Here is an 18,549-nt window from a genome sequence, read left to right as displayed (position 1 = left end):
TAGCCAATTTAGGTGAGGTCCTGAGTTGTGACAAATTTGGATATTGCTGAATCCTTTGGGGTCACTCCTCAAAGAAAATCAGAGCCGTGCCATTCCCTATATTTCTTGTCTAATGGCATAGTTGTAGGAAGCCTGGATATTCCTGCAGTCTTTTTAACAAGCATGGAACTTCCTCTGAAACGGCGCAGGTAGTTATATGAATGGCTGGTAATTTATTTTTGTAAAATATAGGTGATTAAATTCATTAAAAATGGGCGATTATATCCTTCTATAATAAAGAATAATTGTAAAATTAAAAGATAAATAAAATCCGATGGCTCCTTAATCTAAATTATCAATGTGCACTTGCTTGGAACCTTCCCTGCCAAAACCTAAGCAACCATGTTTGAACTATTTGAGGTAGGCTTTAGAAATTCTTGTTTTCTAATTATTTTAAAAATAGATTGTTATTAAATATCAAACTTTACTCGGCAGATCGTTCTTTCTTATATAGCATTATTCAACTCCATAGCATGATGTGAGAATCTTCTAATATAACTCATGTTTAAGTATTAACCACTCTCTTAAAGATACATTCTTCCATATTAACCATCCTTGGGCTAGGTTTGAGCTGGCACCTGGAATAAAATGTAATAGATGTCTGATGAGAAGTTTATACTTCTTCTCCCTTTTCTCCCAACCCGCAGAAAGCCCTGAGGCGATGTTGTGCATTATAGCCAGCCTCTGTGATGCAGAAATTGAGGTAGTCACCGTGAAGGTATGGCTTGAAGAGCATCGGATGTTCTTTATCCACTAGCTCATTTGGGGCTTGCACCAGGTGACCGTCCTTCCTAAACGAACATAAGATGGAAGAGTATCTTGTATTGCCACCATTTAAAACGACCCTATGGCGTGGGGGAACCAGTCTTCCATTGCTCCATGCCTATGAATTGCAGAGTTTTTTAACTCGGATATCATAACTTAACTTGACCAATAATCTTCTTAATTATCAATAGTTTGTATTTTTCATGCCATATATCATTTGAATTGAACAGAAATATAAGTGATCATACCTCAAATGCATCACCAGTCATGATGGTGAAGGAATCGGGTGATGGGCGAACTGTAATCCAATCTCTGTTCTTAGTCAGTATCTCAAGGCCGCTAACTTGATCTTGGCAAATTATAGTCACGAAGCTATGGTCAGTATGCTCAGGCATGCACACTATGGTTTCCGAAGTTTGTGGAGCCCTATACTCTGCTAGTCGAAGCAAGTACTTAGTGGTATCAATGTGAGAATCAAAGTATTTGTCAGCGCCCAAGCTTTCCAAGATCATCTTCTGAACAAGACGATCTAACTCTACCAATTTCTTTGCGAAGGAGCATAATGTATCACTAGCCAATGCAAAGGACATATGTTATGACCAATGAAGATTATCTTAATCTTAAAAGAGAGTCTTGCAAAAAATAAATTGTAACTCAGAATATTGTCATCAAAGCAGTACGGCTTCAAATAAGATCTCTAATGGCATAAACTCTTTTTGGACAAGTGTATTCTAGATTAAGTTGTCATTATCCCTTGTAGTTTGGAATTTTTCATTTCAAATTCTTGATAAAATAAATCAAAGGGGAAATCCATCTTATTCTTAAAAAAGAAAAACTATATTCAGTGTAACAAGGCAAATTTTCTAAAGTTTTAATCTTAAAGCATGTAACATTTTGATCCAGAAGGATCTTCAGACTTGATGTAGACTACTTTAACCACTACGAGTAAAGCTGGACAAGGTTTAAGAACAAGATCTGCCACATCAGAAAGCCGAGTCGCAACCAAACTTTCGAAGGCCATAACTTGGTCATACGATGTCCAATTGAGATGATTTTTTTTAAAAAAAATTGGATATCTTTTTGAGATCTACAACTAGGATATTGAATTGGGACAAATATTCAATGTTAAACCCCGAAACAGACCGGACAAACTGAAAGTTTTTAAAAAAGAATCAGGTAGCTCTCTATCTAAGAAGAATCAGGTAGAGCGATAGAAGAAAGAGTTAATGTAGAAGTTGAAATATACCTCCTCGATATTTTTAGATTTTTTTACTAGAGATGTCTATTTTAGAAAAAAGAGTTCTAATAGGATTACGAAGAGGAATCCGATCCAAATTATATTAGGGCAGACCTCACATTATAAATGGAGATTATATACTTCATTTTTGTGAAGAATCAATGAAAAGAGAAGGGAACTTAAAGTCCTACTTTTATTTTAAGATTCCTCCATCTTCTTCTACTTTTCATTTGAGATATTCGAGTTGAGCAGGTGAAGAAATTCTTCCTTCTTCTCGATTGGATCAAGTTGATATCAGAGCTTCGATCCTCTATATTTGTGGGAGCCTTTGTTCATGCTCCAGACATCTGAGCAATACAAGCAATTAGGAGAAGGTCTATCAATGCTTCAAGTACGTCGAAGGATAAAGGTGAGTATGGCTGCTAGTTCTTCTTCAATAGGTGATGATGAGATGAAGGAACGTCTTATACAACTAGAGGAGAAGACTGGCGATACCTTCAGCACAAGCACCATCAGCTCTTGTTGCAATGTTGTCCTACGACTCGAGATGAAGATCCACCATCCAACGAGGAGGATACGGATGAGCGACTTATGGGTATGAAAAATCTCTCTCTCTTCAACGGTTTAAAGTTAAGGCTTGAATTGAGATCCCTGTATATGATGGGGTTATTGATGCGAAAAAGCTAGATAACTGGCTAGACCAATTAGTGATATATTTTATTATTTATGGATACTTTCGTATCCAGAAGGTAGCTTTCACCTATCTTATGCTTTTTATCCATACTCTTATCTGGTAGAATTCGTACATAAGAAATAACAATGTTTCGAATTTGATATGGAACAAATTCAAGAGCCTAATCAAGAAGTAGTTCTACCCAATCGGCTATGAGGAGGATTGGTTGATCAAGTGGAAGTACGTACGGTAGGAGTATGATCAATCTATCCATCACCAAGTTTTATAAGCAAGCAATCTCCCATAGAATCTCCATCAACGATCATGCATCTTTCATGAAATACATTGAAGGTCTCCACAAGAGCATCCAAAAGGAGCTGAAACTCTTCAAAGTTGAAGATATTAGTGAAGCCAGCATGAAGGCCATAGAGATTGAGGAGAAGAATCGGCCTAAGAAAGGTAAAAAGGGCGACAAGTTTAGAAAAAGGGGGCAAAGAATCAAGCCAACAGGGGGAGTGTTGAATTAAATCAAATATTCTAAAAATTTGAAAACCAAATTGGTTAACGGCCAAGTGGCAAGCATTCGTGCACAAGCAAGGGAGCAAACATGGAAAAATTTATAAAGCAAGCAAACCATGACAAGTGTCATGCATCCAGCGTAGGAGCAAACATGGAAAAATTTCCAAAGAAAGTAAACCATGACAAGTGACATGCATCCAGCACAAGAGCAAGCATGGAAATGCCCCTCGAAGAAGGAAGGAAGCATGAACGACCAAGATGCAATAAGCCGAAGAATCAAAAGAGCACAAGAAGACACGTCATCAATCCGCGAGAGAGGAATCTTCTTCTTTTGACGTGCCTGAACCTATATAAAGGGCTCTAGGGATCATTTCAAATAACAATCAAAATTTTCTTTTCTTCCTATTCCAAGAGTCTAGATAAAAAGGGCTCTAGGAATTATTGGGGAGAATAGAAATAAAATTTTTTTTCTTCTCCTCATAATTTTTCTAAGTTTCTTTTGAGCTATCTGTAAGCGTGAACGTGCTCTTCTTTCTTCCCTGGAGGCGCACTGATGGGGAAGACGTGGTTCTGTATTGGGTTGTCATATCTCTAGGAGATCTGTGCCAGCAGATCCGTGCGTGGGGGGCATAAACTTTTCTAGGACAGCGCATCAGCGTGCTTCGATCCACAGGCCATCTTCTTTCTCTTTCTTCATTTTATTATTATATTGTCAAGTTAATTATTTGCTAGTTTATTCCTCTTATTTATTATTTTTGAATATTAGAAATATTTAATTTATTAATTATATTTGTTAGCACTAGATTTTAGATTGCAATATTTATTATATATTTTTTACTGCATAATTGTAAATTGTTATATTTTAGTTGTTATACATTTATGCTAGCTTTACTTTAGTACTTAATTTTTTCAGCAAAATATTGGATTGCCTAACCTCCAAGAGGTTTATTAATACCTCCATTTGGACTCCTCACAGAGTAATTTTCAGATTCCATTCAAATGGAAATTTGGAAATTGGTTAATTCATAGGAGCTAGCTTAATATTGCACGTAGGATGAAATTGAACGATATCTAGTGAAATTATCTATTGAATAACGGTGTCTAAGAAAAGCTTGTCAAAACAGCATACGTGCCTAAGAAAGGCTAGTATTTAAGTGAGCCAAGTGCTCCACCACCGATCTGGAGCGGATCTGGCTGTTATTCTTTGGATTTTTCAACTAGACATCTAAAGTTCAAATTAGATATCAGTGCAATAATTTGACATAAACCTTTTCAATTTCATATGTGTCAAAACTTTGTTAAGCTACAAATCAATCTCTTTCTTCTCTCCTAATCAATAGCTTCCCACACATCTGAAAACCTTAGTGCTAAACCTAAAAAATTTGATGGTCAAAACTTTAGAAGGTGGCGGAATCAAATGCAGTTCTGGCTAACCACCCAAGACTTGATTTCAGCCATTGGTGAGAGTACTACTAAAGTCAATAATGGGTCTAACCCATTTGCTTACCTTCCCCATTTGATTTTCAGCATGTGCCCTGCATGGGAGAAGATTGACTTTGAATTTAAATTTCACCCCATGTGGCTGATTAGGAAGTAGTTTCAATTATCCCGCCAACAAGCAATGTATGGCACATAAGTCTTAGGTCTATATAAGAGAGTCATAGACCTTTTGTGAAAAAAAAAATATCATTGATAATTATATTTGATTTTTAATGCACTTGAACTTAATCCTAAAATCAGAACCTAAGAATAATGACAAATATGAGATATATGTAGAGGCCAAATTACCTAAAAGATCCTTTCATTCTGTAAGTAGAGATTTTGATCTCCTTAAACTCATACATAGTGATGTATGTGACTTAGGAAGAACATCAAGGAATAGAAACAAATATTTTGTAACTTTCATAGATGACTTTTTTAGATACTGTCACCTCTATCTTATTGAAACTAAAAATGAGGTCCTAAATAAAAATTCAAAGACTATAAAGCAGAGGCTGGAAACCAACTAGATAAAAAGATTAAAATCTTAATGTCTGATAGAGTAGGTGAATATACCTCATTTGAGCTGACCCAGTTCTGTGAAGAACATGGGATAATTTATGAAGTGACAACTCCTTATTCACCCCAATCTAATGGAGGAGCCGAGAGAAAGAATAGAACCACAATGAATATGGTTAACTCTATGCTAATTAGTTCAGGTGCACCAAAAAATCTTTGGGGGAGACACTAGTAACTACATTTTATATCTTGAACAGAATTTCATTCAAATATAATGATAAAACTCCTTATGAAATCTGGAAACATAGAAAACTTAACTTAAAATACTTAAAAGTGTGGGGGTGTTTAGCTAAAGTAAAAATTCTAGAAAATAAAAGAAAGAAAATTGGCCCCAAAACAGTAGATGCAATAGTTATAGGATATGCAATTGAGAGTAATGCCAATAAATTTTTAGTGTTTAACTCTCAAATAAATGAAATTAATAACAACACCATAATGGAAGCAAGAGATGCAATCTACTTTGAAAGTATATTTTCCTTTAAAACAAGGATAAATGATCAAATAAATACCAATAATAATTTAGGGACTAGTTCTAGCAGAACCAGATTTAGAGAAGAAGAAGAAAAAACTGAACCTAGAAGAAGTAAAAGAACTAGAGTTGAAAAGAACTTTGGAGAAGACTACTACACATTCCTAATAGAAGACTCTCCTACTTCTTTAGAGGATGCCTTGAAATCTCTAGATGCCCCCTTCTGAAAAGAAGCAATAAATAATAAAATGCAATCCATAATTCAAAACCACACTTGAAAATTGGCAGACCTACCCCCAGGAAGTAAACCCATAGGGTGTAAATGGATCTTTAAGAAGAAACTTAGGCCAGATGGAATTGTAGACAAATATAAAGCTAGGTTAGTAACCAAAAGTTTTACTCAAAAATCTGGAATTGACTTCTTTGATGTTTATGCCCCTGTAGTTAGAATCACTACCATTAGGATTCTTGTTGCCTTGGCTTCCATTCATAAGCTCGTTATACATCAAATGGATGTTAAAGCTGCTTTCTTGAATGGGGACCTAGATGAAGAGATCTACATGAACCAACCCGAAGGTTTCATTGTCCCAGGTCAAGAGAAAAAGGTATGTAGGTTGATTAGATCTCTTTATGGTCTAAAACAAGCCCCCAAACAATGGGACCTTAAATTTGATGAAATAATCCTAACTAATGGATTTAAAATTAATAACACAGATGAATGTGTATATTATAGAAAGAAGAACAATAAAATTATAATCTTATGTCTATATATAGATGATATCCTAATTTTTGGAACAGACTTAGAAATTATTAATGAAGTATAACAATTTTTATCTCTAAAATTTGACATGAAAGATTTAGGAGAAGCAGACCTAATCCTTAATACTAAAATCATGAGGAATGAAGATGGAATAACTTTGTCCCAAAGCCACTATGTGGAGAAGATTCTTAAAAAGTTTCACTACTCTGATCATCCTATATCTACTTCCTATAATCCATCTCTTCATCTAAAGAAGAACTTAGGTGATCCAATCAATCAAAGCTCGTATGCCCAGATCATTGGTTCTTTAGAATTTCTTGCAAATTATACCAGACCTGATATCGCATACTCTGTGAACCGACTGAGTAGATATACTCACAATCCTAATAATGATCATTGGACTGCTCTAGAAAAAATTCTCAGATACCTTAAGAATATCATATCTCTGGGATTACACTATTGTGGTTATCCTGCTGTTCTGGAAGGCTATAGTGATGCCAACTAAATCAGTGATACAGTTGACACCAAATCCACCACTAGTTTCATCTTCCTTTTAAGAGGTGCAGTTGTATCATGGAAGTCTACCAAACAAACTGTAGTAGCTAGGAGTACCATGGAATCTGAAATGATTGCCCTAAATACCACTAGCATTGAGGCCAAGTGGCTTAGAAATCTACTGATAGATTTACCTCTTCTGACTTCACCATTACTTTCTATATCTATTCATTGTGACTGCAGATCTGCTATAGATAAATGCAATCAAGAAAATGCAAATGTGAAAATGAATAGGCACTTGAAAGTGTGCCATAAATCATTGAGATACAAATTAAAGAATAACTTGATTGCACTAAATTTTGTAAGATCCGAAAGGAATCTAGCTGATCAGCTTACCTAAGAATTATCTAGAACAGTGGTTCTAGAGTTGTCGAGGGAAATGGGGCTAAGCCCATAAGTAAAGTCACCATGGTGGTAACCCAACCTGAAAAGGTTCAATAGGTAGAAACAAGCTAGATAGGTGACTAATGAGGAGCACTATTTATTTTTTCCATCCCTATGGCAACAGTGCTCATAAAAAGCAAGGGTTAGGTTGAGTTTTTACTCTTAATGGATCCGAGACCCATGAGGCAGGGTACCTATTTGCTCGTACCCTTTTTAGAATTCACCTATATGCGTGTAGTCGTGAGGCCGCGACTGTGGAAAGTGGGCTGTTCCCTAATAACACACATGAAGAGATACCTGTGCATGGCCGTAAAGCGCAAACCCGCTTCGAGCATGTTCACGCTATATTATGTGTGCTGTTGATGAAATCTGAGCCATGGACTAAGGTTCAAGGTATAGTCCACCTTGGCTCCACAGAAGTAATCAGTTATCACTAAGTGAAGGTTCAAACCGAAAGGTACCTACACCTATTACATAATATAATATACTCAGCATTTTATTTTTTAATTTTATTTTGATTTTAAATTTTTTAAATATTTAATTTATGTGGGGGATTGTTGAATTAAATCAAATATTTTAAAAATTTGAAAACCAAATTGGTTAACGGCCAAGTGGCAAGCATCCGTGCACAAGCAAGGGAGCAAATATGGAAAAATTTCTAAAGAAAGCAAACCATGACAAGTGTCATGCATCCAGCGTAAGAGCAAATATGAAAAAATTTCCAAAGAAAGTAAACCATGACAAGTGTCATGCATCTAGCGCAAGAGCAAGCATGGAAAGGCCCCTCAAAGAAGGAAGGAAGCATGAACGGCCAAGATGCAATAAGCCGAAGAATCAAAGGAGCACAAAAAGACACATCATCAATCCGCGGGAGGGGAATCTTCTTCTTTTGACGTGCCTGAACCTATATAAAGGGCTCTAGGGATCATTTCAAATAACAATCAAAATTTTCTCTTCTTCCTATTCCAAGAGTCTAGATAAAAAGGGCTCTAGGGATCATTGGGGAGAAAAGAAATAAAGAAAATTTTTCTTCTCCTCATAATTTTTCTAAGTTTCTTTTGAGCTATCTGTAAGCGTGAACGTGCTCTTCTTTCTTTCCTAGAGGCGCACTGACGGGGAAGACGTGGTTCTGTATTGGGTCGTCGTATCACTAGGAGATCTGTGCCAGCAGACCCGTGCGTAGGGGGCATAAACTTTTCTGGGACAGCGCATCAGCGTGCTTCGATCCACAGGCCATCTTCTTTCTCTTTCTTCATTTTATTATTATATTGTCAAGTTAATTATTTGCTAGTTTATTCTTCTTATTTATTGTTTTTGAATATTAGAAATATTTAATTTATCAATTATATTTGTGCATCTAGGATAACAGGGAGTAGGGCAAGAAGCAAGCCAATATAACTCAAAGAAATTACTGTGATCATTATGACCTATGTGGACACATCAAGGAGAAGTATTAGAAATTTTACCCCTATCTGTGGCCGAAGAAGAAGATGCAAAGGGATAAGGATTCTAAAAAGAAGGGGAAGGCGGTTCTTAATGCTGTAGAAGTTGAGCTTGATGGCGAGGAAACCCGAGACAACATTGAAGCAGATTTAGTGGTGCGAGAGGAACTCTTGCACTTAAAAATCCAAGTAAAGTAGAGTATCATTGAGGCTATTATAGGTCCTAGAAGCCAGAAGAACCCCATCTCTGAAAATTTGGTTCATAAGTTGGGGTTGCATGTCATGCCCTAGATCCGGAGCATATCATGGCTATGCTATCAAGGGATACAACCCACCATAACAGAAAGGCAAATATTTCATTTAGCATCCAAATTTATCTCAAACAAAATAGAATAAATAGAAATCTACTTTTATTATCTATTAAATGCAACCATTATTTGTTCAGAGCTTCTAAATCAAAATATAAATACCAAACCTATAATCTTTAAAATTTAGAAAATTACTGAGCTACAAATTCATAATCAGTTGAAGAACTAAAGTTCTGCTATATAGACTGCCAAGCTTGCTGGAACAAACTCTAAGTCTGGCCCATCCATTGATCCTACTGATCCTATTTGCTTGGAGAGAGAAAAATTAAAATAGAAAGACACGGCTCAATAAGTAAGCCTTTCACTAACTTACTGGATCAAGCATATGTTTTTTTTGCTAGAATCGATGCATCATAAAGTGAAAACAACAATTATTGCAAGATAGAATATCTCATAGTAACATATGATAAAGTAAGTCATAAAATTATTTATGCATGCAATATCATCAATATGTCATAAACATGGTTCCATGTGTATAGCATAAATAAAATTATAAATTATTTACCATTTAACCATATTATTGATCAAGTTACTTCTCTTAGACTAAATGCTAAGGTTACTACTATACCCATAATATGGTCGTAATCGACAAACACAAATTACTATTACCCCATTGGTAGGGTCATACACCAACTATTATATTCATTGGCAGGATCGTAAGCCAAGTACGATTATTTGTTGGTAGGGTTGTATGCCAGCTACTATTATCTTCTAATAGCGTCGTATATGAACTACTATTATCTGCTGACATAGTCATATGGAACTGCTCTGGATGTCGATCTACCCCACTTATAGAGGTCATACGTAGTCATTTAAGAGCTTTTTGTTATAATTCTTAAAATAATTTTTTAAGCCATATATTAAATTATATTTTTTTGAATTATACATGAATAAAACACTAAATAGCTATATAGAGTTCATAGTTCATAAATAAGCGTTTAACAGTAAAATGAATAATCATGAATTTTTTTATAACAAAAATACAATTTTCATAAATATGGAGAATCATTAATATTAAAATATTCATGGAATCATTATTTCATAATAAATCATAAGTTTCATAATATCATATGTTTGATCCTTAATTTTAAGAAAATATGTTATCATCAATATTTCATACTATCTTCATATTTTCATACAAATTATAAGCATAGAAAATATATAAAAATTTGAAATCTAATAAGGAGTGTTACAGTTACTTACCTCTTCCATTTTAGACTTTCAAATATAACTAGATAAACCTGCTAAACCTATTTGAAGATTTTAAGAGGAAGATTAATTTTCATTCGATAACTTTAAGAGTATTGAAATAACAAGACAAAGAAAATGGTTGGCCGGATGACAGTGGCCCAATTAGGTCAGGTCTAAGCAACTCGATCAATGAATCATAGGGCACAGACTCGATAAGGGTCAAGGCCATTCAATAGGATTCATCATCAGTAGGTTTCAGGAACACTTAACAGGGCCGGGGTGATCAATCTTGTGGGCTGCCTGGGCACCGCGGCAGATTAGGGCCCTTTGCAAGGTTCCCTCGGGTTCATAGATCTATTTGGAGAGAGAAACAAGTAGATGAGAAAGAAAAGTAGAGTGAAGAACTAGATAGAGGAGAGAGAAAATAAGCAAGGAGAAGAGAGAACTGTGAGGCTCTCTCTCGATTTCTTCTTTCCGAATGGAGGAAAGCCGCCTCAAGTGGCGACGGTCGCCGGTGTGCCACGTCCCTCGGTGGCATCTGGCAGTAGGTTGACATCGGTGAGCCATGTCCCTTAGTGGCCTCTAGCGGTAGGCTGACGCTTGTGAGCCACATCGGGTGGTGGTCGGCCAAACACAAAAATAGGGGAGGCTTGTCCGTGATCAATATAGTGATTCATCAGCTGGATTCAAGGTGGAATGGTGGTCTAAAACTAGAAGAGGAGAAGAGTGGAGTCAGCAGCAAGGACTTACCTCTAATGAGCTCTTCCGGCTAGATTGATGGTGGCCGGATAGATGGTGAAAAGCTTAAGCAATCACCCGCGGTAATAAACTCAAAGATCCCCTCAAATCGATGGCGAATTCAGTGATTAATGGTGAGGCTCGAAGGAGGAGGTTGAGGTCCCTTAGATAGACATGGAGCCTAGCGTTTCCTAGCCTCCGACAGAGTCGAAGAGGAGCTGAAGTCAGTCTCCTCTTTTGACTCAAATAGGGGAACTTCATTTCCTTCCTCTTTTTTTTTTCTTTGGGCCTATTTCTGTCATGGGCCAGGCTAAAAGGTTGGGTCATACATTGCAGACTAAGCCTCATCCATGTCCCTACTTTCTTGGCTGGATTTAAAAGGACGTTGAATTGAAGATTACTAAGAATGTACCTTCAAATTCACTATAACTGAGAGGTATATCGATGAGGTAACTTGTGAATTTATTCTTTTAGATGTTTTCCAAATTATCCTTGGGAGCCTATACCTTTGTGATTGAGATGTAGTCTTCTACCGACATCTGAAGAAGTATCGATTCATGAAGGACGGAAAGGAGTTTATGATCAATACCTCCAAAATACAAGAAAATATAGATCTTACAATTGCTGCCCAAGCGAACCGACTTATTAATGCCTGCAACAAGTTTGTGACGATGGTACAAATATTTGATACTACTTATAAGATGCTAAGCTCTTGTTCTTTGGTTCCATTGACCAATCTACTGAGATCAAGATCGAGGAGTCATCGTAGTAATCATCGACGAGGAAGGACAATAAGGAGAGTCCCTACAACAAAGTACAGATGTAGAGTAGAGCAAGTAGTTTGCTGAGACTCAATTTGGAAGAAGAGCTAGACCAGAAACCATCTCCAAGCAAAGTTAGATGGTTCAATTGCGAGACGGGGAAGCACATATTTTTTCGCCTTCAGTTCTGATTTAGCGGGAGCTAAATTTTCTAAATAGGAGGAGTCCTAATCCAGAAGGATCTTCAGACTTGATGTGAACCACTTTGACCACGACGAGCGAGACTGGACAGGGTTTAAGAGCGAGATTCGCCACATCGGAAAGCCGAGTTGCAGCCAAACTTTTGGAAGCCATAACTTGGTTTTATGATGCCTGATTGATATTATCTTTTATTTTTAAATTAGATATCTTTTTGAGATTTATAACGAGGAGGTTGAATTGGAATGAGAAATTCGACCCAACTTGTGTTAGAGCGGACTTCACATTATAAATAGAAGCCATATACTTTATTTTTTTGAAGGATCAATGAAAGAAAAAGGAATTCAAAGCCTTACTATTGAGATTTTTCTATTTTTTTTAGTTTTGTTTTGAGAGATTTTAGTTGAGCGCCGATCGGATCACATTTCAATATATGTTTGTTAGGGGGAAACTAAGTCTTCCACCTTAGTATTCTAGCTATATCTTATAGCTACAAGTGGAGTTGGTATGGTACATTCTCACGCTGATATACGGTACACTATCAAAGATGAGAAAACAAACATATCATTTGTCAGTCCAATACCATGTTGATCTCTATACCATATTAGTATCGTATCAAGTCGGTATAATACACAGGTTACTAGCCAATATAGTACAAAAATCTTAGAAAAAAAATGTGACCATATTCACTTGATGTTACTGAAGCAAATTACATGCTCTGCATGTTCCCAAACACTAGCCCGTTTCAACTTCCCAAAACACATGCTTAATTTAATTTATTTCAAGAAAAACAATTTTGAAAGCCCAAGCCAGTCGTTCGCAAGAAAAAAAATAAGAAAAAAAAATAAAAAGCAGACTGAACCATAATTAAAAAAAAGAGAGATTGAGAGAATTCAAAGCATTAATACCGAAATTCGGGATTCCCGTCGGGCCACATGAGCCGAGTAAAGCGCTCAGCACCTCGCATAACCTCTGCATCCTCCAAAGCCAAGCTCTCGTAGTCCAAGCCCGGCAACTGACCTATATATCCATGGTATGGCGTCCCCGCAGAGTTCTTCCTCTTAGTTTCCAGTGGAAGCCCAAACAGCTCCTTGGCTCCCTTCCCAAACAGCGTCCGGAGAAGCTCCGGGCCGACGCCATCGTACACGGCATCAAAGCACCCATAGCTCTCGAGCGCTCGCGCAACCTCCTCTCTCGCCGCGTCCCAGCGGGCCGTTCCGACGTGCTCCAGTCTCAGCCCTGTGAGGTCTACTCTCGGAATCCGTAGCTGAGCCTCCTCTGTGGCCATTCCTTCCCTCCTCTGTTCTTAATTTGATGGGAAAAACAACAGAAACAGGCTTGAGAGAGAGAGAGAGAGAGAGAGAGAGAGGAGGGGAGTCGAGTCTTTTAGAACGCTGTTAGAAGTACAAGTTGTCATTGTTGCAAAGCCGAAATCTTGTGAATGACTTGGATGAAAGAATTTGGTAGGTGGTGCGCATGGGGGCGTGCACTACACTGCTGAGGAATGTAACCACTTGGCTTTCGAGCTGAACCATTTTCTTTTTAAATTTTTTCCCTTTCTAAGCAGGAGATCGGTGACTGCTACCAAACCATTCCAAGCATTAATGTTAGATAGGGACAACATATCGACGATGTCTAAAATAACGGCTGCTATCACGGTTTCTGCGTCCTCCGTTATGTTATGTTTATAAAACAAACGAGAAAAAGGATATAAAGAATATGGCCATTCTATTAGATTATTTTGGCAATATAAAAGTACCAAATTATAATGGTAATATTTATTTGAGTAAATTACAAAAACTTTTCTGAGATTAGAGGTAAATTATATTTATACTCAATAGTATTAAAAATATACATTTACCCTCCAGAGGTTTATTTTTCCAATACTTTAATCCATAGCACAATAGAATGTTAGTAGAGTATTAGTCAAACTATTAACATTTAATGAGAGCCAAATATTATATTAAATTTTTTTAAAATAACCAAAATAATCTTATAGAATCTTTTCTAAGGTTTCTATTTGTTGCACTTAGACTCAATATTTTGTAATTAAAACCTATAGTTACACCCAGTTCAATTGGCAGTATTGGTGAATCCATTTATTTATTGTAAGAAATCAAAATTATCTCTATAAGAAAATAAAAGGCTTTTTTCACTTTTTTGATTCTCCAATTTTTTTGAAGTCTTACATCTTTAAGAGTCTTTTTCTCATTAAAATTGAGTGGTTAGGATTTCTTTCTTACTTCGCCACCCCATTATGAGCGACCGATAAGAAGCTTCCTTCTCATCCGGCATCCGGCAATGAGCATCTTTAATTTTCGACCAGCATCTAGCAATGAGCATCTTTCCTAATCAGACTTTTTTCTTTCTTTCCTATCTACCACGCTACAGAGATCAGAGATGTCGTTGTATTATTTATTGATTCTAAGTTCCACTTGTCCAATACTGTAGACATGATTTCTTAGCATTGTCACTGTGGATGAGGATTCCTCTGTCTACATATAGAATTTTGATAGCTTTAGCAGCCTATCATCAAATGGATTCAAATCAGTACATGTATGAGAACTTCTCTTTTTGGAGAGTGCATCAGTGGCAGTTCCATGGCTTAACTAGGACCATGAACAGGCTGGCTCAAGCGACAAAACTCTTGATACTTGTTCTCAGTAGCAGAAAATTTTAGAGGCATTTTGTATGAGAGATTTAGATTATTTTTTCCTTGGCAAATAGCTTTTTTCTAATGATTCATCAAGATCGAGCTCCAGACTTATGGCATCTCATGATTGTTTTCCTCCTTGGGTGGATGTTATATCACCTAAGGCTAGTTTGATCATTTTTTTATTTTTTTTCTAATGTGACATTTAGGTTCCATTTAAATTAAAAAATTGGCTAACATTTTATTAAGTTATAGATTAAAATATTGGATAAAAATAAAACTCCGGGGATAAGCGTAGGTTTTTTTAAATAATTATATGTAAGCATAATTTATCCCTAATTTCAGAGAGCTTTTTGTAATTTACTCATCACTCAGGGATAATTTGACTTTTCATATAAGATAACTGAATTCACTAACACCGTCAATCTAACTTGATGTAAGTGTAGGTTTTACAAACTATTGAGTGTAAGTATAATAAACGTAAACCTCAAGAGAGTTTTGGTAATTTACTTTATTCATTTCTACCGATTGACCAAATTTTCTTCCATAAGAGATTATATGTACAGTCTCGACACCATAGAAAAATAGAAATTTCCGACTGTGATCTGCCGACACTAGAAAGAAGACTTGGTAATTTGGTTACTGCGCCAAAATTTGCCGACGCTTTTTATTATCGTTCGTATATTACGACGCTTAAAAACTTCGGAAGTGGAGGAAAGGGCTCTTCCGACGCTTTTTGGTAAGCATAGTCAGAAGCTAATAGTTAGACGACTCATATAAGCGTTGTGGATGATTTACTGATGCTTTTTTACAGGCATCGTTAGGAGCAAACAATTAGACAGATTGAAATAAGCATTATCGGAGGCTAATAACAAGACAATGCTTAACTTGCGATTGGCTGCTGGTATCTAAAGGTGAGTTGATTGTTAGGTTCGTCCATGTCCTTCCAGTAGCATCTGTTGAACAAGTCTTTGATATTTTCATTCATGGCATGACATCCAACTTCGCATAAGGAAGAGGCAATGCTTCCGCATCTCACTAGCAGCTTTAGCTTTAAACCTGTATGCTTTGTTATTCCTTTTCCTCCACACTCTCCAGCATGTCGTGGTCAGCAGGCAGGCCCACCCATCTTTTGAATCTTTTCCTGCATCATTTGTCTCCAGTTAGTCCACATCTCCTCGAATGTGTTGGGTGTCGGCTGCATGGATATTTATTTTTGAAAGTTTCCCCATATGGATTGAATGAACTCACATTTTACAAAGAGATGGTCGATTATTTCATCGTCCTTTCCAAATAGTAGACAGTGTATGGGTCCATTCCATCTACGCTTTTTCATATTATCTTCCAGTAGGATTCTATTATTGAAGGCTAGCCAATTAAATATTTTTACCCTTTCTGGAAGTGGCAGCTTCCCATTAATAGACGCGAATCCCAATGTTGCACCCCCATGGCAGAAGAATCTGCAACATTACTTATCCATTGCGTTTCTAGTAATAACGTTGCTGAGTACCCTCTCAGGGCTCGTTTGGATCGCCAGAAAAGAAGGGAGAAAAATATGGTCAACGAAAAAGTAATGAGATGCTACTTATTTAGTTGAAGTTTTCAAAGGAGAGAGACAAAAGTTGTATTCCTATGGAAATATGATTCCCACATTTCATGGAAAAGACTTTCTCATGAGAAACATGGGAAAGTTACTTTTTCATGAGGCGGGAATCACTCCATTTTTACTTTTTCCCAAAAAGGCTCTTCAACATTGAAGAAGTATTAAAGAGGCATTAAAGACCTAATTTTTATTAAGGGCATAATAGGAATTATACATAACTTTCTCAGGAAAGTGGATGGCCAACCAAACATAAGCACTTTGGAAATTTGTCACTTTCTTATGGTCAACCAAATATGCCAAAAGTACTTTCCTAAGAATTCTCTTCCTAAGAATTTGTTTCTCAGGAATCATATTTCTAGAAAAAAAATGCTTCCTGCGAACCAAACGAGCCCTCAATATCTCAAATTCCTCCAGATCTCTTGCCGATAATGGGTTGTGAAACTGTGTTATATGATCTTCGCTGTTTAGAAAATCAGCTGATGCTATTTCTTGATACATTGCAAGGGTGCATAGGATTGGAAAGAGACTTTTAGAAGTTCCATTCTGTGAGATCCGGCGCAGAATGGGCTGTTTGGGATGAAGCTGACAGACCCAACTAGCTTCAGCCCATGGCCGAAGGAGAAACCGAAATAGAGGATCGCGATCCTCTGCTCCTCCTTCCTCAGGGTAATGGAGGTGGGATCTACAGCAGCCCCGCGGCGGCTCTGCGACAGCTTTGTGGCTGCCTTGAACGGTCACCGATCTCGCTCAATCGCCATGAGAATCGCGGCGGTGAACGAGCTACGACCCTCTCTATAAATCTCTCTGCCTTCTGCCATTGATCCACCACCGACCTTTCTCTTCCCTCCTTCTCCTCTTTTGGTGGCCAGCGCGCCACCCTGGTCGAGTGCTATCCCTTGAAAATCTTCTTGTTCTATTGCCCTGTTTTTTCGGGTCGAGCATTGCTGCTCATTTTTCGTTGAAAGCGCCATTGCCACCGCCGCTAACCCGCCGGACCAACTACCCTCGATTGAGATCCATCCTCTCTGCCACTCACCGGTGAGCTCCCTTCCTTCTTGTTTTTTTATTTCTAGATAATCCAAGCCAGACCCAAACCGAGGATGTTCTCAGTTTTTCATCCATGCCGGCCGTTACAGCGGCCACCACTACTATCGGCTGGCCGTCGACCGGACATCGACCTCCGGCCATCCAGGCTCGGCCACCGCCGGACCTTCCGTCTTCCCTCTTCCCTCTTCCCTCTTCATTCTTTTCCTCCTTCCTACTTGTTTTCTTAGCGGGATGAAAAACTTCCAGTTTATCCATTTGGGCCGTCTTGGGCCGCTTCATCTACTTGGGCCGGGTTCATCCATTTGGGTCGTTTTGGGCCGTGATCATTCATTTTGGACCTTGTCATCCATCGTGGGCTTTGCTCATTTTGGGCTTTTGGGCTCTGCACATTTTGGGGCTGCATCCATTTAGGCCGTGTTTATCTATTTGAGCCTTGTTCATCCATTTTGGGCTACGTTGGGCTGTGATCATTCATTTTGGGCCATGTCCATCTATTGTGGACCTTGCTCATTTTGGGCATTCGGGCCCTGTTCATTTTGGGGTTGTGTTTATTTTGGGCCATGTTGGGCTCTGTTCATCTATTGTGGGATCGGTTTATTCATTTTGGGCTCTTTTCATCCGTTGTGGGCTATGATCATTGTGGGTCATATTCATTTTGGGCTCTGTTTATCCATTGTGGGCCATGTTCATTTTGGGTCACGTCCATTCATTTTGGGCTTTGTCCATTCTTCGTGGGTCATGATCATTCATTTTGGGCCTTATTCATCTATTGTAGGTTGTGTTCATTTTGGGCCAAGAGGAAAAAAAACTAACTAATCCTGGACTCTCCTTTAATTGAGTAGACTTAGACTTCCCCTAATGATCGGCTTGAACCACTCGAACCGGGGTTGTGATTAGGATCTGACCAAGACTTGGATTGAGATTCCCTCTTAAGCTTCTTTCTCTCTCTAAGTCAAACTTAGGGATCTTAGTTCAAAACCCTGACTCCCTATTTCCATAGAAGTCAGCGGTACTCATCTATGACAGTGCTTAATTTAGTTTCCTGAAAACATGCGATCATACATTTAGATTGCAGCACAATGTCTTGAA

The 18,549-nt window shown here is 37.7% G+C and overlaps 1 protein-coding gene across 1 annotated transcript; it reads right to left on the bottom strand.

Annotated features, from left to right (window-relative positions):
• Nucleotides 1-440: 440 nt before the first annotated feature.
• LOC103710324 (probable 2-oxoglutarate-dependent dioxygenase AOP1) lies at nucleotides 441-13,527 on the bottom strand. Its single transcript, XM_008795996.4, has 3 exons — nucleotides 13,066-13,527; nucleotides 1,053-1,374; nucleotides 441-922 (listed from the first exon to the last, which is right to left on the bottom strand). Exons 1-3 carry the CDS (start codon nucleotides 13,443-13,445, stop codon nucleotides 653-655), a joined length of 972 nt encoding a protein of 323 aa, XP_008794218.1. The 5' UTR covers nucleotides 13,446-13,527; the 3' UTR covers nucleotides 441-652.
• Nucleotides 13,528-18,549: the final 5,022 nt, after the last annotated feature.

The sequence above is a fragment of the Phoenix dactylifera genome, chromosome 5 (assembly GCF_009389715.1).
Source record: "Phoenix dactylifera cultivar Barhee BC4 chromosome 5, palm_55x_up_171113_PBpolish2nd_filt_p, whole genome shotgun sequence".
In the NCBI taxonomy this organism is placed as follows: domain Eukaryota; kingdom Viridiplantae; phylum Streptophyta; class Magnoliopsida; order Arecales; family Arecaceae; genus Phoenix; species Phoenix dactylifera.
Note: the sequence above shows the minus strand (reverse complement) of the source record. Positions and strands in the feature narration are given on the sequence as shown.

Coding starts and splice junctions, on each gene's coding strand:
- LOC103710324 (XM_008795996.4), bottom strand. CDS start 13,445: ATGGCCACAGAGGAGGCTCAGCTACGGATTCCGAGAGTAGACCTCACA. Junction 1,375..13,065: donor GACGGGAATCCCGAATTTCG/GTATTAATGCTT, acceptor TGCATTGGCTAG/TGATACATTATGCTCCTTCG. Junction 923..1,052: donor TGACTGGTGATGCATTTGAG/GTATGATCACTT, acceptor TGCAATTCATAG/GCATGGAGCAATGGAAGACT.